The sequence below is a fragment of the Monodon monoceros genome, unplaced genomic scaffold (genome assembly GCF_005190385.1).
Source record: "Monodon monoceros isolate NGI ecotype Baffin Bay Population unplaced genomic scaffold, NGI_Narwhal_1 Super_Scaffold_19, whole genome shotgun sequence".
In the NCBI taxonomy this organism is placed as follows: Eukaryota; Metazoa; Chordata; class Mammalia; order Artiodactyla; family Monodontidae; genus Monodon; species Monodon monoceros.
This window is the reverse complement of record NW_021703775.1, coordinates 42,809,501-42,835,714: the sequence shown is the minus strand read 5'-3', so window position 1 is coordinate 42,835,714 and position 26,214 is coordinate 42,809,501. Positions and strand designations below refer to the sequence as shown.

Sequence of the window (26,214 nt, the reverse complement as noted above, 5' to 3'; positions counted from 1 at the left end):
CATTTCTAAGTTCCATATAAGAGAGTGTGCTCTGTATTCTGAAATCTGCAGTTAAATTACCTGATGCCGTTCATAAATAACAGGAACACTGAAGAGTGAAATCAGAGCTGAAAAAGGAAATACACAACCTTTAAAACAGACTGGTATGATTTAGGGAACAAACACTACAAAGCCATCAAACTGGCAGCACTCTTAAGATAGTCAGAAGTGTTCCTAATGAGGAAGACACAAGGATCTCCTGGATGCACCTGCTGGTGGGGAGCCACCACAGGGCAATGAAGTAACCAAGGGAGGCTGCAGGAACCATTCCTGGCTTCAAATCACATCACGCAGACGTTATAAAATACAGGCATCCCTGGTCTTGGTTAGTTAGATCTATGACTGCACCATCAAATAAGGCCACCCTTGATCTGGTTTATCACTGTTAGTTGGAGTAGTCTTCAGGAAGTAAAGTGGCTTTTCCATAAACAGTATCAGTATTAGCAATTTATTTAAAGAGATCACAATCTCTAACCTATATCCTCTATTTTTCCTATAATATAAGGATATTCTCCACTAAAATGTCTTTAAGCTCCTTGCACACCATCTTTTTTTTTTTTTGGCTGTGCTGTGTGGCATGTGAGATCTTAGTTCCCTGACCAGGGATCGAACAGTTCCCTGACCAGGGATCGAACCCGCACCCCCTGCAGTGGAAGCACAGTCTTAACCACTGGACCGCCAGGGATAGTCCCCCATCTTTTTTGTAATTTCTCATTCCAATGGTTTTGTAGACTTACCCAAGATCAGTAGCGTGAGACCATTGAACAAGGCACCAACATAGGTAAATACCCACATCAACACTGCAAACTATAAGAAAATAACATTAGCCACTTAAAAACAAAATTCAAGTAAAGTTTCTTTTTTTTTTTAAAGATTTTTTTTTGATGTGGACCATCTTTAAAGTCTTTATTGAATTTGTTACAATATTGCTTCTGTTTTATATTTTTTTTGGCCAGGAGGCATGTGGGATCTTAGCTCCACCGCCCAGGTATTGAACCACCCGCACCCCTTGCATTGGTAGGCAAAGTCTTAACCACTGGACCGCCGGGGAAGTCCCCAAGTAAAGTTTCTTAATTAAGCCTTCAAATAAAAGCAACCCATCTAAATGCCAAACTAATAGAGGCATACTCCTTGGAGACTTGGTAAAATAATATGGGTATTTCACTTCTAAGTTGCCAGTCTCCACTCAGGAATTTCTGAATCTAATTAAAACAATTAATAGACTCAATTCATTGTTTTCTGGACTACACTACCAAATAGTTGATTCTGTTTTCTCTGAGATCAGAAAACATACCAAAGGTACACCACCTATAGCACGTAGCTTCTAAATGGGAAGACTGGAAAGCTATCATGAGAATTAGCTATTAAAACTGATTTTAAAGTACTAACAAGTTAAGTGATTCAAGATCTGTATGAGCTGAATAATTCAGACATTAAAATATCATACATCTGAATAAGCAATAATGGTGCAGGAAGACTCATTATCAGGGAGACTAGGTTTCAGGTACCAAAAATATCAGCCCTAGCATTTTATTAAGGATCAGAGGCACTGTCTCTCCAGTGATAACATGTTTTAACAGCCAATGAGGACCCCTTGGAATGAGGACTCCTCTAACTTTTATACCTATTAATAAAATTGACCGTTATTATTCTTTTAGCCACTGCCTTCTTTATTTATTTAGCAAACACTAATCCAGTTCTTACCATATTACTGCCAGGCACTGTTTTAAATGCTTCACAAATACAAACTCATTTATTCCTCCTAATAACTTTATAAGGTAGGCACTGCTATCATTACCACAGGAGATGCAGACACTAAAAAAAATAGAGTGTAGTAACTTGCCCAAGTTGAGGTAATACTTCACTCATATATCATATTTCACTGTCTCCTCCAGGGGACTGGGGACTGCAGTGAACTGACTAAACTCTCCTATTTTAGTAATCTGGTCTCAAAATCTGGGATTTTTTTTTTTAATCATTAAATACAGCAGTTTGGGAAAGGCCTTGTTTCCAAAAAGTGATTTCATTTTGAGAAGTTCTTTATTTCCTCTACATACTTTAGTTTACTCATGAATGGTTGAAAAAGAGGATTTCAAAGTTTTCTTCCAGTTCTTGGCGACATCATAGTAAAAACTCAATGCCATGTTCAGAGAAGTTCTTGAAGACTTACAAACACAAAGTCAGTCCAGATTTTATTAAACATTCAGCAGGAGCAGTTCCTTTGCTTCCTATTAAGAGCCTTCATGTGTCTGGCAATCTCTCTGCCATATTTAATTTAGTAGGTCACAAACACCACCACGATGCCACCATGTACAACTATTTAGGTACCAATAGCAAAGTATATATGAAAAGAAGGAGAGGAGAGAGGAGTTAGCACGTCCATCATCTAAAGCAGGGGTCAGCAAACTTTTTCTGTAAAGGAAGATAATAAACATTTTCGGTTTTGTGGGCCACAAGGGATCTCTGTCACATATTCTTTGAATATTATCCTTTAAAAACATAAAAACTATTCCTAGCTCCCAGGCTGTACAAAAACAGGCCATGGGCCGGTCAGACAGTAGTTTGCTAACCCTTATCTAAAGCATATCTTTGTCCATGTGTTCATTCACTCAACAAAATCTGATTGAATGCCTACTATGAGCTGGGTACTGAGCGGTAATTAAAGTATTGAGACTCTAATAATTATATTTACTGCAGGTTAGGAAGACACTTTGGATTCCTGCAGCAACTGTCAGTTCTACAAAGAGCAACACTCTGCTTACCCCTACAACTGAATTTAATGTTCAAGTGAGCAAATATCAAGCCTTCTTAACACTCATCAATTGAAAATCAAAAATTAAATGCTGCCCTGGGTCTTTGCAACCACTATGAAACCACTGATAGAACGGTTTGAAGCATGACTCCAGTTAGCAAGCCTTTTCCCTCTCACATAGTTTTAGACTCCTATTGCAAAAGCTAAATATAACTGCTGCACTTGAGCAAGTTTACCATAGAGCAACAGAGCTATTTTCATCCATCACCATCCACAAGTCGACACGGAAGAGTCGACCTTCTACATTTTAGAAGAAATTGCTTTAGCAATAAAGACACCCTTACCATGACAAAATTCAGAAACTAACACACAAGCTAGAAATAAGTCCCAATTTGGTCATTAAGTCACCGACAAGGCTGCACTCCAAAGCCACAAAGAAACCCAAGACCTCACTCACACCTAGGTGATCTAAGGGGCTCAAATATCACTAGACTTGCCTCTTGGAGGACACTCTTTCTAAAAGCCAGACTATCCAGACACAAAGAGAGGAACAGAGGGAGGCTTCAAAGGTCTATGGGGCCAGGCAGGTGACATAAACACATGAGGGAGCCTTGGTACGGACTGAGGCAGATATGTGCATTCTCCCTCTCAAGGAGCACACACAAAATCCAGCTCCACAGACTGTTGCCGAGCAAATATTCCAGGCTAATGTTGCCAAATTTTCCCATTTAAAGAGAGAGACCAGAAATTCACATTTTTATGTGCTATCACAGAATTTTTAAATGTTGCAGCTAAGTTTGGAGAAAATTTAACACTTCAGGGGCCCAAAACGAAAATATTGGGTAGGGGTTTCCAGAGAACACACCATCAGAAAAGAATGGCGTTAAGAACCAGCATCTAGCAATCGCACAATTACTAAAACTGTCAATAACAACAGCAGCTAACAAATTTTTGAACATACATTAGGTCAGTTAATCTCATCATAACCCCAAAAGTTAAATACTGTTATTATCCCCATAGAAGAGAAAACCAAGACACAGAAAGATTAAGCAAGTTGCCAGACTAGAGGTGACAGTGATCTCAGGTTTATCTGACTCCAGAATCTCTGCTCTGCTATATAGTAAAACCATTTACAGAGTAATCATTTATTAATGGTCATGAATGTACATGCTATTACAAAGAGGCAGGGAAAAGGTCAGTAAACACTTTAAACCTACAAATTCTATGCTCTTCTATGGCAAATTCTTGGCAACACTGCAGCCAATGCATATTAACTGAGGAAGTCAAAGGCTCATCTCTCTTTAGGCACTAATGAGACTGGAGGAAAGAGGGGCAAAGTACAATGGAGGTCTAGTAAATACTTAGCGGAAGAGGGCAAGGGCCATGTCTTGTTTGTCTTTTGTCCAGGGGAAAAGGGAATTCAATTTAAGTGCATATCACATACATATCTCATTGAAAAGCTCTGCAGATTTTTATTAGATGATGTCTCCGTGGGGTGGGGAGGCATTTTTAAGGAAAATGGGAGGAGGGTGTTTAACAGAATTTCAGAAATTACTTTAGCAATTCTGACATTTTCAAACTTTTTCTGAAGTTTTAAACACTGAAAATCATTTGACTTTTGACATCTTCAGCCTCATTCATTATTAGTATCACATTTACCCCAGCCCATTTCCTGTCTAATTTTTCTGTGGGCCAAAGAAACCAGAAAGGAAACTGTCAAAATGTGTATGTTAATTAATGCCTAGGAGCCCGAGGGCTAGATTTTAATGTTCTTTTGGGTCAGCTATTTCTGGAATTCAGGCCTTTTTTGCTCACTTTCAGATTTCAGACTGAATTCTGGAACATTATGGTTACCGGATGATCAGACAACCATAGCTAAAAATTTTTTTATAATTTTAACATATATTTTCACTGCTAGTCACAGAACTACTGTCATAAAGAATCCAGTCTTTATCACCCAAAGCCATATGACGGAAAAATAAGAACCTCTGCCAAAAACACCTAGTCTTAGTATCTAGTACACAAAAGTATTAGACTTTTTCTTGGGATTTGAGGTTTCAAAAGCCAGAACCCCCTAATAAAGCTGAGCCTTACTCAAGAAGTCCCAAAGCTGAGCCCAGTGGAGACTGTCACATGCTTTTCTTTTATAATAAAAGGGATGCAGAAGTAAGCGTAGGGGGAAAACTATAGCCTAGGGTTTACAGCTTAAAGACATAACTTTTAAATACAGTGTTCTCCAACCAGTGTCCTTAGAAAAATTAAATCACAATTTCAGGGGATGGGACCCCCAGCCCTTCCCCTTCCCAAGTATTATCTTATAGCTCCCCAGTGGTTCCAGTGCGCAGCCAAGACTGAGAACCATTGTTTTAAAACGAGCCCCTTTCAAAGACAGCTTACACAGAAGGTCAATCACAGAAATGGAATTAAACCTTAACTAGGTGGTTTAAATTTGTTCAACTATCTTATACTAGTTTTCTGGTGGTAATGGGTTATTTAAACACAGTTGACGAATATCACTAGGTTAAAGAAAGTTATCTGGGCTCTTCTGGACTTCTCAGAGAATAATAAAGTGATATACACTAGGCTTGTCAAGAAAAGGACACATATACAGCTTTCACAGCTTAATTTTCCTAGAGAACACTCCTCCTTTACTTCCCTTTCCACTCATTCTCCTCCCCTTAGCTTATGTCTGGCATGCAACATAACAAACCCACTTTAAAACAAATCCTGAGGATTGATCAAAACATTTGCCTGTGGTAAAATTTTACACTAATGTTTGAAATAAATCCTACTGAATGGAATTAGAAATATTTTTTCAGTGATTTTGCCCATAATATTTGACTAGAATTAATCTTTTGGGAAATGGATTGTTGCTCAATCTATAGACAGTTGAAATCTTTTCTAGGATTTAGAAGCTTGGATTTTCACCTGTGAGGAGGGTCAGTGTTCCTAATCCCCAAATTGTTTAAGGGTCAACTGTACACAAGTATTTAAAAGGAGAAATCTGCAGAACATGTCTTATTTTTATTTGTCCAAGTCAACCACCAAAAAGAGATCTAGACCAGGCACAAATGATGAACCACCACCTCACATCAAATCTTTTCCAACAGGCCTGATGAACCTTGGGGTTTGGTTATTTCTTTAGAATAACGTATAGAATAGCCTCTCTCTCACAGCACCAAAAAAATGATAATAAGCAAAGAGAAGAAAAATTTCACATGGTAAGAATAGTGGCTCTATATTTTTTAACTTCTGAGGAAGAAGGTTTCAAATAGAAGTAGCGGTGATTATGACCCAGAATCTCGCAATGTAGATTATATAAATTTGAGGGCATGAAATACTTATAAAGACAGTGAGTTATAGAGAAACCTCTTTCAAATTTTAAAAAGCTATTATTTTTAAAAAGCCACAGAGCTTGATACAATGTCAATTTTCTAAATGAAAAAAGATTTATAAATGAGACTAATTCCTACTGCATTTTCTTGAAATCAGGGTGGTTTCCATTTTCCTAGCTATGAACCATATGATAAAAGTAATCCCAATCAAAAGCTGAATCCTATAAATTTTTTTAAAACTCTGTTATTTAACAAGATCACAAATTCACCTGGAAACTGGAGAGACTGGGGCTATTAGCAAACTTGCCAAATTTAAAATCTGAATATAAGGAAATAAAATCAGTTTAACAGAGCAAATTGGTTTTTCCTTTACAATGAAAAAGTGAAAGAAAAAAAAAAACTGCAAAAAACATTTTTGCTTGCTTTAGGGAGGAAGAATATGATTCTCCTGCCAACTGCTGTAGCCAAAAGGCAAAAAGTAGCAGAGTTAGAGGGAAAATAATTTTCTTTTTAAAAATGCTCTCTATACGAACAAAAGCTATAGGGGATAAGAGTGGCAAAAATGCTCAAGGAACTCTCTCTAGAAAAAGAATACTATTAAGTCATTTTGAAAAGAGACAAGTGTTGTTTTTTCTCAGCTTTTTCCAATTAAGACATATTAAGCAAGTATCTTGTGTTTCTATAGTACCCTTAATTCAGTGAAAAGAAACAAATGAAATCTATAATACTCACACACAATGACATAAGGTTTAAAAGTCCCCCCATGAAGAATCAAAAAGAACCACAAAGTTTATCTAGGAAGACCCTTCGTGTATATTATGAGGGTTTTGCATTGAGAGAATAAGACTAACACCCTACCTTATTCTTTGCCTCAACAGATTTTGAGACCTAAATGCAAAGTTCATTCTAAGTGTTAATATGTTGAAACAACTGTTATTTATTTGGAGCCCTGAATGAATTGCCATCTGGAGAAGTCACCAAGCAGCTTTCCTTGAGCTCTGGGCTTGCCAAAAACACTACTCGGGAAAACCATTCAAAAAAACTTAATAGGGCTTCCCTGGTGGCACAGTGGTTGAGAGTCCGCCTGCCGATGCAGGGGATACGGGTTCGTGCCCCGGTCCGGGAAGATCCTACATGCCGCAGAGCAGCTAGGCCCGTGAGCCATGGCCGCTGAGCCTGCATTTCGCAATGGGAGAGGCCACAACAGTGAGAGGCCCGCGTACCACAAAAAAAAAAAAAAAACTTATTAAAAAAATAAGTTTTAAACTTAATAAAAAACTACGTTTTTTAAAACTTAGTTTAAACTTAATAAACTTAATAAAAAAATAAGTTTTATTTTTCTCTTTTCTAATCCTTAAGGAGAAAAAGTAGTAAACTACACTTCTAATGCAACTCTTTTTTACCCAATATTAAGAAACAAAGAATGTTTTAAAAATATAAGAAAAACTCATAAAAATAAAGCATTCCAGAAAGTAACCTATCTCGTTATGTGCCACTTCCCGTTACTTTCAAATTAGCAAAATCATTCAAGGCAAGAATTTACCAAGTTGTTTCTCTCACTTATGCTAGCTTCCTCATAAAAACACAATTGTTTAAAAAAAACACACAAAAACCCAAGGTAATTTTCAAAAGAAATTTTTAAAATGAGATTTAACAGCAAAAAGAAGTTATAAATGTAATTTATTAATAAAATTTCCTCATATTCTATTTTCAAATACCTGTGCAAATCATTTTAAAGGCTTTCTAAAGTATTTTATCAGTCCTCCTCTAACATTTCTCACTTCCTTAGCCTTTGCAAATATTTCCACACCTACATAACTGTCTACACAGAGGACTGTGTATAGATGACAATAAACTCTGAAAGAATAAATAAGTTCTCAACTGATTAAAGGGGAAACTTTAAATTGTAATTTGTAAAAACTGGAATACAATGAATGAATCATTCCCAGATCAATTTGTTTTCTTTTTAAACAGATATCTTCAAGAATGCCTCTTCTCTCAAGAAAAATGTTAAATTAGACATACATAGCTACCTTCACTGCTATACGCTGCAAACATGATGACTTTAAGTTTATTTTTGTTGCAGTTTTTATTAAGTCTATAAAAACAGTGATTCCTCAATCAAGTTTCATGATTCCTTTGAAGTCAGCCCCCCCCCCAACAATTTTTGACTGCCGAATTCAGAGATGGCCCTTTGCTGTTTGAAGCTCTGTTATCACTATTTACAGTGTCTCTTCTCAATCAACTCCTACCCACACAACCCTTCATCTTAAACTGCACTAGTACCTTCCCCTCAATAATTTTTCAAACATGTTCTACCCGAGCACTCAAGCTATATATTGTGAATACCACTTCAATAAATAGGAGCTGGTTTCTTCTAGGACCCATGTGTACAAGGTTCTATTTGATTTACTCCCAAATATTATTCCCTTTTGAAACTAATCAAACATCCCAAATGACATAACTATGATCTTTTTATTTACAGACTGACATCAGATTATTTCAAAGCACTACTACAGAATGAGTCACTAAATGCAAGCAATCTACACGAGATAATAATAAAAGTTAACTAAATTATTTACCATTAATATTATTAGTAACGGACGTTCCAAGCCTTAATAAACTGAGAGAAGCACACAGCTGAAAATAATGTCCATTTACTGGCCTATTAAGGCTAAGATATTTGTCAAAAGCATTTTGAGCATTTAAACCTATTCTGACCAGTTCAAAAATTGTTTCACCGAATCTAAAGACCCAATCATCCAATTGCTATGACATCCTTGGTTTGCACGGTAAATCGCAAATTTGTACATATCTATTGGGAAAGAGAAATTATGGTAATTACTACCACAGTACATTTCTACCCAGGCTTAGATTGGAAACAAGTCCGTCTTAAGTCACAGGCAATAATACACACAACACAAACGGCAGGTTCCACATAAAGGAAAAGCACTAAAGTCCCAGCGCTTGGGGTTCACATTACTTGATGAGTTTAGTGCTCACTTTAAATCAGTCTGAACTTTGGGGAGCTTACTTGCAAGGTGAGACTCTAACAGCTGCTATGTAGCAAGATCCAAAAACTAAAGAAAATTCCAACGTTTACCAACTGGTGATTAGTCGAAGTGTTCAGAATATTAAAGTTTTTCCAGAATAAAGATCCCAAGAAAGTATAAAAAATATGAAATAGCTTATATGTATGAATGAATCACACACAAGCTAAGAAATTAAGTGCTAGACTCTAAAACAAAGTCAAGCAGACGAGATCATATCTGGTAATAACTCTATTAGATAATCTTTATTCTTACAGCCAAAACTCTCTTTTATCTTCTCACTTTTAATCCTTATGATTTCTAAAAGTATGAATTTATAACATTTTTCTTTAAAAGGGAATTGTCTTTCCTCCATCTTAAATATTTGATCAGATACTGAATTTTGGAACCCAAGTTTACAGTAATGATTTCATTACATCTTTATCATTTACTTTAATATAGAAAATAGAATTTTACTCTCTTAACTCTGATATTAAATTCTGGGTATGCCAAAAAATGGAAAGCAAGTAAATTTACCTTCAGAGAATCAACTAAATCATCAACTAAGAAGAGGCGTCTGAGTTCTTTTATCGTGCAGTTCACATGGCCAAGAGCAGAATTACTGTACTTCTGAACCAACTCCTCAGATATAGCAACTTCAGATTCCAAATACGCCCTAGAAAACAAAACACAGCATAACTGTCACTGACTGGATGATTTTCCCTGGATATCTGTCAATCAGCAATAATATATCTGTAAAAGAGGACATTAGTAAAATATTTTACTATGGAAGCCTACTCTTTCCAAATTAAGCACAATGTAAAAACTCAACCAAGCATGGGGTCATTCATTGATAATGCGGGTATAGAAAAAAAAGCATACGCTTTGAAATCAGACCTATCTGAGCTTGAATCTTAAGCTCTACCACTTACCTGGCTGTGTAACGTTTGAAAGTTATTTAGTCATCCCTGTAACCTCAGTTTCCTCACTTATACAATGGGGATTATCTTGAGATTTCAATGAGTAATGTGCTTAACACAATCAGGCACAAAGAAGCACTCAATAAATGGTAGTTATTGTTATGGATTTGGTTTTTTCAGGAGGACATAATGTTATCCCATCAAGTTTTCCTAACAAAACTTCTACTCATTTCCAAATACTATACTCTCTCAGCCTAATCTTTAGGGGAAACTATCCAATAAGCCAAGCCCCCAATTGTGAAATGGCTGCCAAAAGTCAATCTCAGTGAAACACAATAGTTACTGTCCATTTAGATGCCCCAATCTATACTGAAATACAGCTGGAATTGTTAAAATTTAAGAAGACAACTGTAATGGGGGGAAAAAGTCAAGTAGGCAAGAATGCAAGGAATTGTTTCATTAGTTGCTGTTTCAAAGAAGCCATTTATCTTAGAGCAATCAGAAGTGCTAAGGATTCTCTCTTATCTGTTGGAAGCAACTCTTCACCCAGTCCCTCCTCAAAAACTCCCCATATCCGTGGACCCTAGTTACACTGGAAATTACAGTCCTCTTTGATAACTCCTTGTCTCATAGTTTTACCCCTGAAATATGCCCCAAATGCGCAGGCTCAGCAGCCATGGCTCACGGGCCCAGCCGCTCCACGGCATGTGGGATCTTCCCGGACTGGGGCACGAACCCGCGTCCTCTGCATCGGCAGGCGGACTCTCAACCACTGCGCCACCAGGGAAGCCCTGTGCCTCCTCGTTTTCACTCGCTATACCATCACTATAGTTTAAGTGCTCATAATTTAAAAACTGGAATAGTCTATCAGTGTCCAAACCAGTCTCTAATCTATCTTCTGATTCACTCCTTCAGCCAATGCCAGATTCGTTTTATTTGAGCTATACTAGATAGTGCTATTTAGGTTGAACTCAGGTGGGAATTAGGAGACATGCTACCACCTAGCTATGTAACCTTGCAAAAGGCATTGAACTTCTTTAGGTCATGGTTCCAACTCTACAAAATTAAAAAACAGACTTCCTGAATCCATTCAGACTCAAACATTCTATGGTTCCAACTTTTCTACCACAGCCCTCCTAAATCCTTCCAACCTTATTTCTCACTACAATGTTGTAGCTCAAACTTGAGCCATTCACCAAACATTTTTCATCTTAATGTGAAGTTTTATTCCTCACACTGTTTTCCTAATCCACAGTGCTCTCCTCTCACCTCACCTCTGGAGATAGCACACCGTCAGTCAGCACCATCTCAAATTCCATCCATACACGATGCCTCTCCCAACCCTACTATGTAACTCTAACAATGCTTTCTTTTGTATTATTCTTACAGTAATTACCATATCCAGCCCTGAAATATAAACATACGTGTATACTTGTATATTTTTTTCTACTAAAGTATAAACTGTCAAGGACTAGGAATATATCTTCATTAGTACAATGTCTAGCATAGGACGCTTGTTATTTATTAGCCAACAAATAGCAAGTTATTATTATCAAGTTAAAAACGGTCAAACATTCACACCTACCCTTAAATCAGCAAAAATTTATTTATGCAGCTTTAAGAAATATAGAAAAGTGGCTGATACGACTTTAGCTGGTATTCTGCTTCTTTGTACCACTGCTTTTGTTCTTGCTGAAAACAAGATGCCTGGCCAGCAGGCCACAAAGGCAGCACTCTCCATCAGTGACACCCTGTGGATATTTACATTCATTCAACTGGCATTTATGTGATACTAATGCAATGCCAGCACAGTTGTCACTATTTTCCAATGACCACAGGTTATTACATAAGAACTGTATGATATTAACTTTACTAATGTGACTGGAGAACTTGGAAAACTGTCCAAAAGGCTTATTAAATTGGCATGTTGGCTGAATTTACTTTATAATAACCATAAAAGGCCTTTGAGCTAAGGACAGTGTTTCTAAGGAAATAAAGAATAAAGAAATCACTAGTTTCTTCTAAAAGTCTTCTTTAAAAATCAAACAATATGTAAAATTTATAGATAATTTAGAATTGTTCGCTTGACAATGTTTTTATATATTTCAGTGTAACTAATTAAAAATCATATTCCTTTACGATTTGTGGCATGATATAACACCGCTATTTTGAAGTTGCAACTTCAAGTTACTGAATTCAGTTTGTTTCCCCATCTGTAAAATGGAGTAGTATCTATTCTCATAGTTTCATGAAAACCAGGAGCCTGAAATTAGGATAATAGTGGTGTTAACTGATAGAAATTGACAAGTCTGAGATAAAAGACTCATTTAAAGACATGATGAATTAGTGGCTGTGGGGGGCTGGGTGGGGAGTTGCTGCGAGAGGTACTGATGCAGAGTGTCTTTTGGGTGTGATGAAAATGTCTGGAATGAGATGGTGACAGTTGTACAATTCAGTGAATATACTGAAAACCACTGAATTTTATAGTATGTGAATTAGACTTATCTCAATTTTTAAAGGGAGGTGAGGGTGGGGAACGTGATGAGTATGAAGTGAGGTCAGAAGATCCAAAGCTGAGGTGCGTCCACCCCATTAGTAATTGCAGAGATAATGCTACTTGTCAAAATAAGGTAAGAAGATGATGGTTTAGAGGCAAGGAGATGCTGAAATAAAGGAGCTCTCCAAAGGATAATACAAAAGTAATGCCTTAGGGAAGGAGAAGAAGAAACTAGATAGAGAAGGAATGGTAAGAAAAGACATAGACATGATGAGGAAGCATAACAGAAAAACATTAACATACTGTTGGAAAGAAAGGTATTTCTAATATCAGATAGCATAAAAAGTAAGCAATAAAGAAAATATAACTCTCACCAATCCCAAACATGTTAAAAAGATACAGCTTCCATGAAAGTACAATTAGGTAACCAATACCTACTTCTAATAAATAAATATTACTAACAAGTAGTAGAGTTAGGCGAATGATACATAAACCCAGTCTTTTCCATCATGAGCCTATGAAATGACTGTTAGGAAATCTCAAAAGCAGATGCTTTTGGTATAGGTTTTCAGCAAACATTTGCAATTATCTTTTAGCAGTAAAAAATGCATGCCTGTAACTCTACAGATAGCAGAGTGAAGTCTCAATACTACTCTTGTTTATAGTGCTGCCAACGTGTGCCTTGTTTTCCAAACATCTCACCTGAATGGGTGGCCTTCATCAGATTTCTGGATAGCCTGGATCACACCCTTATATATCCTAAAGCTGATAGTCACAGAGAGTAGGGCCAAGGCAATGTAGGCCGTTACACTCACAATGCTGAATACCGTCAATGAAAGCAGCAGGAATAAGCTGGCACCAAACACCACTCCAGTCTTCTTAATGTCTCTCCAGTAGAGAAGGTCAACAACTAAAAATTTTAAAAGAAGAAATCTGAAATTAGAACATTACTTTACCCATTTGTATTTGGCACATTTATATTTACTCCACCCACAAAAGTAAAAAGGCCTCTAGATAAAGCAAAACCAAAACCTAAAATATTAAAGATTAACTTTATAAGCTAAATTTTAAACCCACCCTAAGCTGTATATTAGCATAACACCTTATATTGATTTCCACTTACCATAAAATATTTCTCATTCAAATCTATTTCCTACATGTCCAAGTCATCCTGGCTCTACAAGATTATTAAATCTCTCAAGCCCAACACAGCAGGACACCTAATCTAAAACAAGAGGCTTCTTAAAAATCATCTTGAGGGTTTTTATCTTCACAAAATGCATGATATATATATATTCAAATAACAGAAAAAGTATCTTATGCACTCACTAAAATAAGATATTTCAGTGACACAAAAATATACTTATCTGCAGAAAAATCACTAATTCAAAAAAAAAACATGCCAAGAAACTAAAACTTTACTAAAAACTACACAGATGAGTTTCACAGCTCTGCTTTTAAAAGATCTCTGAGAAACTTAACAAATTGTAACCTAACTTGGCTATCATTAAACAAAAATTTCCTGCAAAGCAAATAACAGAGGGAAACAGCCTTTAGATTACCCAAAAAGCTATCTCCCTCTAGGAGGAGGTACATGCAATGCCATAAAACTTTAGGTGTCAAAGAAAAAATGTGTTGCAGTGTTATATAACGTTTATTAATAGTAAGGAATCAGACAAAGCTTAACCTAGCAAGTCTGCTCTTGGCCCATGGACACAGGCCACTGTGGGGATCAAATAACCAGAGACCTGTGGTTTCAAGATCAGGTTATGTACAACCCAAGGAGAATTCTGCAGTGTGCCAAGGGGCTCTTGAATTCACAGGCTAAACATAATTCACCTCCTTCTGGACTGTGGACAGTTAGGGTGGGGGGAGCAATCTTACAGTAAAATAAATATGGATATACTCTCGAATACAATTTTAAATAGTTGTTCATTTTTAAGATGAAGGAGGTGACAAAGAAAAATCACATTTCTGGGGGCTGCTTTGGTCTTGGTCCCCAGGTCCTCGAAGGTATTTGACTTTAAGGGTACCCCTGTTAAGGGTACTTTTGTGGGAAAAATTATGCATGTGAACTGTAAAATGTTAGATATTATTATGAAGCCCTAAATTCCCATTAGTAAATATCATTTGAATACTGATTAAGATATTTTAAATGCCCATCACAGTGTGTCGCACATAGCAGGGATTCAGCAACATTTATTATGTTTAGGGAACATTTATTCCATTCTCCTAAACAGGATTTGATTTGAATGTTATTAATTTAACATCCTATATATGATTTACGGCTTTGTTTTCAAACTCTGATTTCAACTATTTATTAAAGTTTTCCCTATTTCAAGTTCGCTCCAACTCTGCTGAAAACATCTACATCAGTTTTGTTCGATTCAACTAGTTTCCACTACTGTACCAAGATACTAACACAACTGCGACAGGACCAGAACTTGAAATAGTATATCTACACTATGAATAATAAACACTGAATAAAGAAATAACAGCGATGCTAATAGTTTTCTGACATTCAGCAAACACTCATTGAGCTGATACTGTTCAAAAAACTCAACCTAGGGCTTCCCTGGTGGCGCAGTGGTTGAGAGTCCGCCTGCCGACGCAGGGGACGCGGGTTCGTGCCCCGGTGCGGGAAGATCCCACACGCCGTGGAGCGGCTGGGCCCATGAGCCATGGCCGCTGAGCCTGTGCGTCCGGAGCCTGTGCTCCGCAACAGGAGAGGCCACAACAGTGAGAGGCCCGCGTACCGCAAAAAAATAAATAAATAGATAAAAATAAATATACAGAGAAAAAGAAAACAAAATGTCAATCTATGAGTCACTTTAAATAAACTGTATTGCTGTGTTATGTCACAAACATGTTACTTTATAAACCACATGGAAAAGGATTTTAAAACTTATCTAAGTTTTCACTATTATAGGGCATCTAAAAGTTGACAACCTAGAAGAATGAGCAAGTAAGGTACACCCCAAACCTACTTTTATATGAAAAAATCCCTCCTTTGTAAAAATGTCTGGTCCTCAAAGTGCTCCAAAACATTTATTAACCTTCAAAATCACTATTAGTGATAAAAAATAAATGCAGATATCCTCACTATTCCTTACCATCATTAAAAACTAGTCAGTACAGGAATAAAGAAGCGGACGTAGAGAATGGACTGGAGAACATGGGGAGGGGGAAGGGTAAGCTGGGACAAAGTGAGAGAGAGGCATGGACATATATATACTACCAAATGTAAAATAGACAGCTAGTGGGAAGGAACTGCATAGCAAAGGGAGATCAGCTCCGTGCTTTGTGTCCACCTAGAGGGGTGGGATAGGAGGGAGACACAAGAGGGAGGGGATATGGGGATATATGTATACGTATAGCTGGTTCACTTTGTTATACAGCAGAAACTAACACACCATTGTAAAGCAATTATACTCCAATAAAGATGCTAAAAAGAAAACTAGTCCGTAAAACCTGATTATGAAATAAATGACTTAGGCTTAGAGGTATATACAACATATATTAACGTCTAACCAAATTACCTAATAAAATAGTGTTACTGTTGGAACAGTTTCAATGACTAGATAAGAATTATTTATAAGTAGTCTATGATTTCTATATAGATGGCTATGGTGCAAGGAAATATCAGTGACTGGGACTCAAGAGACCCACATTCTAGTACTGGCTCTGCATTGTATAACTTTGGATGAGGATCTACTTCCTCTAGACTCACAGAAACTAACATGATTCACAGTTAGTACAAAGATACATATCAATCTTGCATTCAAATTCCTAGTCAGTGCGTCCAAATTAGTGAGATTTAATGTTGTATTATCTGTGCCAAATAAAATTTTAAAATATCTGCTTCCTTTCTCGATCTAGATTTACTGGGGGGAGAGAGGCTTAAATATTTTTATTTATATCAGTCTTTTTGAAATGCACCTTCCTAGAAACTCTTTCTTTTTTGGTCAAACATTATTAAAGCTTTAGGAAAACAACAAATTCATATTCCTATAATTTTTCAAGCGATCATGAACTATGTCACTATGACAACAGTATGAGAGGCGCCAAAAAAAGACTGAAAAGCTATACACTTTTTAGGCCTGAGAAATGTTTTCCAGGTTGCTGATCTACAGTCTCCACATATCCCTTTATTTCCTGAGTCAACATTTACTGGGCACTTAAATTATACCAAATACTGTCTGTAGACATTACCTCTTTCAATTTTTAAAACCCTATGAGGCAGGCTTTCAGACAAGAAAGTGAGAGCCAGCTCTTATATGACTGGACCCAAATGATTTAATTAATAAGTGGTACAACATGAATTTTTAACACAGGCTTCCTACTGATAAAGCTCACACTCATGTATGATGCCAAATTAAAGGCCCAGCACATTAAAGTCCTTCAAAATGTTACACATTTGCACATATAATGAATAGGCAGAGTATAAGCAGATAATTATTACATGTGAGATGAATCATAAAGGCCAAGAAGAAAGTAAAATTAACAAGATAGGTTAATTGATAAGGAACTTGTAAATTTTTTTTTTTTTTTTTTTTGCAGTACGCAGGCCTCTCACTGTTGTGGCCTCTCGCATTGCGGAACACAGGCTCCGGACGCGCAGGCTCAGCGGCCATGGCTCACGGGCCCAGCTACTCCGCGGCATGTGGGATCCTCCCAGACCGGGGCACGAACCCATATCCCCTGCGTCGGCAGGCGGACTCTCAACCACTGCGCCACCAGGGAAGCCCGTAAATTTTAATATATATACTTCACCTACAGTTAAATCCAAAAAGGAGAAAAGAGCTCTATTCCAATATTCTTGACCTGTATGTTTCCATAGTAGAAAACTATAATTAATCAAGCTGTTGAAAGCATCTTTTAAGAACCATGTGAATCTGGTTAAGAGTGTGGTTTTCCCAGTAGGCTTTCCTATTGGGAAGAGAATACCCTCCCTACTAGCTTAATATGTACATACAGCTGATAGTTAAAATTCTGGTGCTTTGGGTATAATAAGTCAATTTCCCCAAAGTTGATGATATGGGAATAGTCATGTATATGATCCAGCAGTATTCAGTGACTGCAGCCTAATATAAACCTAACTGCATGAAAGTACAGTAAACCATAACCTACTGCTTCCTTTCCACCTATTAAATGGTTCCTAGAATGAGATCTTTTCAATAAATGGAAGAGCTCTGAAAATCTGGTATGCAAGTCGATACATATTGTATGAAAATACGTAAATAGCTATACAAGAGTTCTCAAAGCAGATACCATGAGAGTCTTGTGGAAATAAGCCCCAGGGATGCCCTGGTGGAGCCTTAAAGCACAGAGGAGGAACAAAGGGAAAAAGAGTCAAGAGAGACAGGACAACTAGGTACTGATAGGCACACGTAAGACAAAAGTAATATTTCCTAGAATAGGAAGGTCTGAGAGGCAATCTATACTGTTATCACAGTCATTGTGCAAAGTATAGAAGGATTTCAATCCTTTTTTGTGAAGGAATTTAAGAAATTGTTAGTGAAGCTGTAAGGATGAAAAAATATTAGTTTCTAGCCACCTTAACTGACACTCACAAATATTTCAGGTCTCAGATTCCTTAAATTGGTTTAAATGAAAAAACTTTGGAAGATTAAATTTATCCAGGATTGTTGATTCTCAATGGAGGGAGTCATAAAGTTTTATTAAAACCCTTTCTGAGAAATATATTGAAATACTATTGCTTCTAATATCCATCAAGAAATTTATATCCATTAGTTAATTTAGATGTTTGTTCAATCCTAATACCAAAATCAGGCAGACACATCACAAGAAAACTACAGACCAAGATTCCTTATGAATACAGACAAAATAATCCTCAACAAAGTACTAGCAATCTGAATCTAGCAACACATAAAAAGGATTATACACCATGGCCAAGTGGTATTTATCACAGGGATACAAGGTTGGTTCAACATATGAAAACCAATCAATAATACACCATATTAAAAGAATCAAGGACGAAACCCCACATGATCATCACAACTAGACACAGAAGAAGAATCTGACAAAATCCAAGACCCTTTCATTATAAAAACACCTGACAAACTAGGAATAGGAATGGAAGAAATGTCCTCAAGCTGATAAAGGTTATCTACAAAAAACCCACAGCTAACATCATACTTAATGGTGAAAGACTGAAAGCGTCCCCACCCACTAAGGCCAAGAACTAGGCTAGGATATCCCCTCTTTCAACTTGTATTCAACACTGTCCTGGGGGTATGGAGGCAGGGCAATTAGTCAAGAAAAAAAATAAAAGATATGCAGATTGTAAAGGAAGAAATGCAACAATCTGTTTGCAAATAACATGATGTTGTAGGTGGAAAATCCTAAGGAATCCACCAAAAAACTACTAGAACTAATGAACAAGTCCAGAAAGGTTGTAGGATTAAAAAAAAAAAAATCAATATACAAAAATCAATTGTATTTCTATACTAGCAACAAACAATCTGAAAATGGATTAAGAAAATAATTCCATTTACAATAGCATCAAAAAGAGTTTAAAAAGAGTTTAAAAAGAGTGAAAGGCTCACAAACTGAAAACTACAAAATATCAGAAACTGAAAACTACAAAATATTGTTGAAAGAAATTAAAGACAAATAAATGGAAAGACATCCCATGTTTATAGATTAAAAGGCACTATTATTAAAATGGTAATTGATCTACAGAGCAATCTCTATCAAAATCCTAGCTGCCTTTTAGCCAAAACTGACATACCAGTTGCAGAATTCCTATAGAAATGCAAGAGATCCAGAATAGCCAAAAACAATTGTGAAAAACAACAAAGTTGGAGAATTCACACTTCCCCTTTTCAAAACTTCCAACAAAGCTACAGTAATCAGTTTGGTAGCTGCAGAAGGATGGACAGATAGATTATGGAATAAAATGAAGAGTCCAGAAATTACATTTACATTATGGTCAACTGATTTTGACAAGGATGCCAAGACATTCAATGGGGAAAAGAATAGTTTTTTCAACAAATGGTGCTGGGACAACTGGATATCTAACTGCAAAAGACTGAAGTTGCACCCATACGTTACACCATATACAAAAATTAACTTAAAATGGATTAAAGACCTAATGAGTTTAAAGTACAAAACTTAGAAGAAAAAAATAGGTATAAATCTTCATGATTTTGGATTAGGCAATGGTTTCTTAGATATGTCACCAACAGCAGAAGCAGTTAAAAAAAAAAAAACCAGATAAATTGACCTCAATAAATTAAAAACTTTTGTGCTTTAAAGGACACTATCAAGGTGAAAATTCAACCACAGAATGGGAGAAAATATTTACAAATTGAATATCTGATAAAAGACTTGTATTCAGAATATATTAAAAAAAACTTCTTACAACTCAACAATAAAAAGACAAACCAATTAAAAACGGGCAAAGGATCTGAATATTAGTTTCTCCAAAGAATACATACAAATTGCCAGTAAGCAATGAAAAGATGCTCAACATCATTAGTCATCAGAGAAATAAATGCAAACCAAAACCACAATCAGATACCACTTCAGACACACTAGGATGGCTAAAGTAAAAAAGATGGACAATGACAAATGTTGGCAAGAGTGATGATGATTGGAATCCTCTTACATTGCTGATGGGAATGTAAAATTCAGCCACCGTGAAAACTGTTTGGCAATTCCTCAGAAAGTTAAACAGAGAGTTACCATATGACCCAGCAATTCCACACCTAGGAATTTCCACCCAAAAGACTAGAAAAAAATCTATGTGCACAAATGTTCACAGCAGCATTATTCCTAATAACCCAAAGTGGAAACAGCCCAAATGTCCATCAACTAATGAATAAACAAAATATTCATACAATGGAATATTATTGGGCAATAAAAAGCAATGAAGTACTGATAACATGCTACAGCATGGATGAGGCTTGAAAATATTATGCTAAGTTAAAGAAGGCAAACACAAAAGGTTACACAGTTGTATGGTTCTGTTTACATGAAGTGTCTAGAATAGGCAGTTCTAGAGAGGCAGAAAGTAGATTTGTGGTTGCCAGTAACTGGGAGGAGGAGAGATGGCGAGTGACTGATGATGGGTTTAAGATTGGTTTTTTTTTTGGGGGGGGGAGAATGAAAATGTTCTGAAATTAAATGATGGTGATGGCTGCACAATTCCATAAATATACTAAGTCAATGAGTTGTATGTACACTTAATTAAAAAAAAAAAACTCATTTTAAACATGTTTCTCTGCTAGGTTGTAAGCTCCAGAAGACAGCATTTTATCTTACTACCTACCACATCTCCAGAGCTGAGCACAAAGCCTGAACCAACTAGACCTTCAATAAATATTACTAATTGATTACAATGAATGCACACTTAATGCCAGTTTAAAGCATGCACTAATCCTAATTATTCAAAAAATGTTTCTGTGCTTTGGATTTAACATTTATTTAAACTACCATCAGATATCCACACTTATTAAGTAACAAATAGCAATGCTTTCAGATAATTTATAAAACAGTAAATATTGTTTTACAGGCTTGTCTCTCCTTACTAGACCCTGAAGGGCTGCTAAATGCATTTCATCTTTATATTCTCATTACCTGCTTCATTAATATTTGCTGCACTGTCTGAATAGTGATCAGATTAAAATGTTTCTATTCCTAAGAATAATTAAAGACTGTAATATTTTCAAATTAAAATAAAGGACATCTTTAAATAAGAACTATAGGGTCACTAAAATGCTAATTTTGGATTCCTCTGTAATCACTTTATTAGTTTTGTTTATGAAGGAAGAGTTCAATGGCCTCTTTATTCGTGAGAAACCAAAATTAAGACAAAGGGCTTGTAAAGGGAAATTTAAACCTTCATGATTCCTGAAGTTTCCTTCTACACTGCAGAATGGAGTGTTAATCATGCAAGGCAACCTACTGTGATGTAAACTTTATTCTTAAATAAAATGTTCATGAAATATCCTTTTAAAGATCTGAAATTAATCTAACAGTGCTTTTTCCTCTTATAACAATGGAGGATGCTTATGGATTACTAAAATAATTTTGATCAATTTAAACAAATTTTTGTCACTTAGAAAAAAGTGATTTATTCCCTGCAGTGCTTCCCCACTTTTGTTTTCCAAATGAAAATGTGAAAAATCTTTATTTTGATAGTGCTTTAAGCAGTAGCAATTTATCAAACTAAAATTTTCATTTAAAATAATTCAGTACACTATCATCTCTTATTCGAAAGAAACACTTCTGGCCCAATGCAGAGTAAGACGAGTTGCCTACATCTGGTAATCATTAACTGTCATCTGTCATAGCTAAAAATAGTGCCAGCCTTACATGCAGGAGCCATCCAATTACATTTTGCCTCAAATCAAATTCTTACGGTAGCTCTTCCTTGAACAGCCTGAAGTCCAGGTTTCAATTTTTAAATTTTTGTCTGGGTGGAAAAAAACATTGAACTAGGTGGTCCCCAAAATACTGGGAGAACAAGGAACAGCTAGCAGTAAAATGCCTACTTCCTAAGCAAAAGCAAATATTAAGTTCTCTTTAATAAAGTCAGATGAAGAATGAGAAAGGGAGAAAGGCAGTTAAAAAGGAAGTTAATAAATAAACATATGAATATTAGAATGATACTAAATTTTCAGTTATTTTTCACAACCATGGTCTTTATATTACTAAATAATTATGTATTTATTAGAAATCACAATCCTTAAATCAAATTCTTCCCAATTGCCAGGAAAAGTGACTAGAATTCAGAGTTGATCATATATTACCACATAGTAAGCATTTTATCTCCATATAATAACCATTCACTTGGCTAAAAAATGACAGGTGGTGGTCCACAAAAATATCTGTGCAGAGTGGGAGCTTAACTCTTTCAGCAAACACTGTAAGAGGAGCTTGAGTCCTATTTCTTCCTTCTAGTTACCATCATGTAAAATTAGAAAAATGATAGCCACCTAACAAGTTAGTTGAAAATGAATGGAGATTTCACACATGGAAATGCTTGATGAATTAAACACACTAAATAAAAGTAATGTCTGAAGAGATATAGTCAAGCAGGGCAATCAAATATTAATACGATGCTTAACTAAGCTCTGATTTTTTAAAAGGTGAGTTCAACTTTCTCTGAAAGCACTGCTAACTTGGTTTCAGTTAGCAAGTTTCAGGTTGAAGGATACCTAGTATTGCTACAAAGTATCTCAACCAAATACTTGGCAAACCAGCATCTCTCTTGGCCATCTCTCCTCATCCTGTAGCTAGAGTTTTTAAAAGATACAATTTCAGGTCCTTGTCTCTTTCATCACTAAAGCTTCCCTGTCTTACTTCTGACAACTTTACTGTATGTTGTCCATTTCAACAACCACACATCTAAGGAAGAAACATTTTACATAAAACTAGTATAAATTCTATATTTGCCCTTTCTATAAAAATTTAGTAATCCCCTATTCTGAGCAAGGAACTGTGCAAGTACTTTATATACATTATCACTAATCACAACAACTCTATAAAGTGTTTATTATCTGCACTTTATACATAAGGCAATCGAGGCTCAGAAGTATTATTAAATAAATTGTGCAGGGTTACTGATTGAAACTCAGGTCTGACTGTGAAGGTCTCACTCTTTCCATCATACCACATATTTTGTATTTAAAGGAATTTATCAGTACTCAAGTTTGCTTTTTACCCTACTTGAGGATTCCAAATAGTGTTTCAACCCCAATTTAAAGAGAGAAGTAATTAACTAACACCATGAGCAGAGTTATATACACAGACCAGTAAATTCCAGTAACAGATTCAGTAATAGGAGTAAATCATGTTCTGTTCAAATTGCAAATCGTGGTTCCTAGAAGCCATGTAAATTGTCCCTCTCTCTGAAAAAAATAAATTAAAACTATAAATAGCTATAGATAGATAGATATTAATAGATAAGACAACACAAATCAACCACAACACAAAACTGCAGATCTTCCTAATAATGTAGCATTTTGTACGGTTAATGTTTTGAGTGATGTTGGAGAATTACTCCAAAAGAGACTGACAGTCCAATAGGCACTTCAAAACAGAATATCTGACCTCAAAAGATTAAGAGAAGCCACGAGGAAAGTCATTAAAACCCTTGAACATTTTTGTAAAAGGACATTACATGTGATCCACTGTGAAAATTCAACCACAAAAATATCATGTTGTGCTACCAAACAATTTTGTAGTAAAAAATACACACCAAAAAGCCCAAAAGCTTGATTCATCTCTGTTCATTCTAAGACTTATGCACAGCTGTGATTACAACCTAAATTTTGTTAAAAATAAACTAAAACTTATTTTCGTAACTGTTGGTTTTATGTTTCAAGTCTTAACAAAATCTTTTTCCCTCCGTTATTTGCCATGAGATTTGAGCTTACTTTAAGTGCCTGTTTCTCTTATATTAAGTATCCTCAAGTAGAAAATGTCTTAATATACTGAAGGAAGGTAAAACTACCTATGATTGTTGCTGCCTTCTTAGGAAAATCCAAATTTCTCTGAGACTGAAAACAGTGAGGTTCAATAACCACCACAACAATTAATTTAATTAATTAGTTCATGTTGTTTTCAACACTTCCTTTAATCCCACATTCCATTTCCAGCTTTATTAGAAGATGACAAAAAATACAGCAGAAAATAATTCTAACTTCCCACTTCCGACTTTACTTCTTGTTGGCATACACACATTACAAGAAATAGGCACCAAACCTTAGAAATAGGAAATTGCTGCCAAAATCCTGTTTTCTACTAATAAAAACTAAATGGAAAACATACGTTCCATAACTCTATAAACCTGAAAAGCTTAATAAACTGGAATAGGGGGAAAAGTCTGAGCAAATTACTAGTTTAAAAAGAGAATCAACTTCACTAGTAGGTAAACTAGTTATAGTTATACTTCTATAACCTTACACACCTATGGCACACACTCAGTATAAATGCTCAATGAATAAATAGCTAATAGTACAGATAATGAAATAAGGTAAAGTATTCACATCACTGACCAGGATAATCTATTTTAATTTTAGATTATTTAAGTGGAAAAAATACACAAATGAGTATATACAACAACTATACACTAGCAACAGCTATTCTTATGGAAAATCAGAATTTTGGCAAATCTGTAATCTGAGAGTAGTAATTCCTAAATCTGTCTCAATTGCCAACTCTTAACAATAGACTTGCAGAAGTATCATTAACATTTAATAATTTTTTAATCTTAAATTGCTTTGAGCTACCTAGAATAAATATAAGATCGTGGTATTGAGGAGAGACAAACAGTATTTTAGTGTCTAGCAATACCTTACATAAATGCCTAAAAGGTGATTGGATTAAAGTTTGAAAGCAATGAGGCAAATTTAAACATATACATTACATACACATAAATACACATCCAGTAACATAAATGAACATTATCCATGATAATGACCCTATGCCACTAGCTGTCTAGTCCTGAACAAATAATTTAATCTCTTTAGTTTTCTTGGTTTCCTTACCCATAAAACAAGAATAAGTGACTATTAAGATGTCTTGCCTGTGGGTATGATCTAAAAATCCTGGATTTACAGAAGTTGCTTAAGTTAATTAATTGCTCCTTTAAAAAAGGGGTAAGGTAGGGGATCCCTTTTATTTCTCCCATTTGAAAAACCATTTAAAAAAATTCCCAAGAATGGATGTATAAGGCTCAGGCCAGGAGTAAACCTGGCTGAACATCAAAGTTCTCATCCTGTCACTTTGTTGAAAAGCTGTGCGGAGTCAATGAGAAGACCCAGTGATAAGGCCACCACTGTTTCTTTTGCTGCCTTCAAGGAATTTACAGACTAGAAAAAAAAGCCAATATTTATTTATTAATATATATATATTATATATTTTTAATTACATATATATTACATGTATTATATACATATATATTAGTTATATATAACTGTAATATATATAGATATATAACTGTAACAGAAGGCACAAAATGAAAACCAAGAGATAGGAGTTCTGAGGGATACTGGATTCCCTCCACCTGGAAGGTGAATACTTCAGGAAGGATTGGGCTTCTGACAAGACTTGGGCAAAATGAAATGGGAAGGGGGATTTTAGACAGAGAGAAAAACACAAGCAAATGCAAAGAACAGGCATGTTTAGGAAACAAGTCCTTCAATGTGGCTGGAGACAGAGTAATGGGAGATGGGATTATAAAGGCTAGGATTAGACCATGGAATGCCTCTTAAAAGTCCAGGATAGTATGAACTTAATTTGAAAAGTAAAGGAAAACCCCTTAAGTGCTACGATTAGAGCCATATTTTAGGAAGATTAATTTGGCTTAACATATAGGATTTAGTGGAAAAACCAGTTAGAAGTTCTGACAAGGAATTAAGAGTACCCGGATTTGGGTAAATAAAGAAAACTGAGAAGATATTTCCATTGCTCCCACTACTTATCCATGCAAGACTTTAAACCATATATAGGAGAAAAAAATTACCAATTTACTCTTTTTCAATTTAAATCTGGTTCTCATCAAGTAATTTACTTAAAACTGACAAAACAGCTATCTTAGAAAGAGTTAAAACCATCAGAAATGCATATATAGTACTTAATCTTGGCCAAGGTTTCAGGACAGACACTC

The 26,214-nt window shown here is 35.7% G+C and overlaps 2 protein-coding genes across 4 annotated transcripts in view; one reads left to right on the top strand and one right to left on the bottom strand.

Annotated features, from left to right (window-relative positions):
• The window catches only part of EML6 (EMAP like 6), a 143,735-nt gene extending 126,580 nt beyond the window's left edge, over positions 1-17,155 (top strand). The window contains exon 29 of the transcript XR_003794845.1: positions 17,133-17,155. The gene's annotated coding sequence lies outside the window, so the exon portion shown is untranslated. The remainder of the gene's footprint in view (positions 1-17,132) is intronic.
• RTN4 (reticulon 4) overlaps positions 1-26,214 on the bottom strand; it is a 66,635-nt gene that overhangs the window by 1,575 nt on the left and 38,846 nt on the right. For all 3 annotated transcript variants that reach the window (XM_029231566.1, XM_029231567.1, XM_029231568.1), the window contains 4 exons: positions 13,275-13,482; positions 9,693-9,831; positions 777-846; positions 61-107 (listed from right to left, as the gene is read on the bottom strand). In XM_029231566.1, coding sequence (XP_029087399.1) covers positions 61-107; positions 777-846; positions 9,693-9,831; positions 13,275-13,482 — 464 coding nt within the window. The remainder of the gene's footprint in view (positions 1-60; positions 108-776; positions 847-9,692; positions 9,832-13,274; positions 13,483-26,214) is intronic.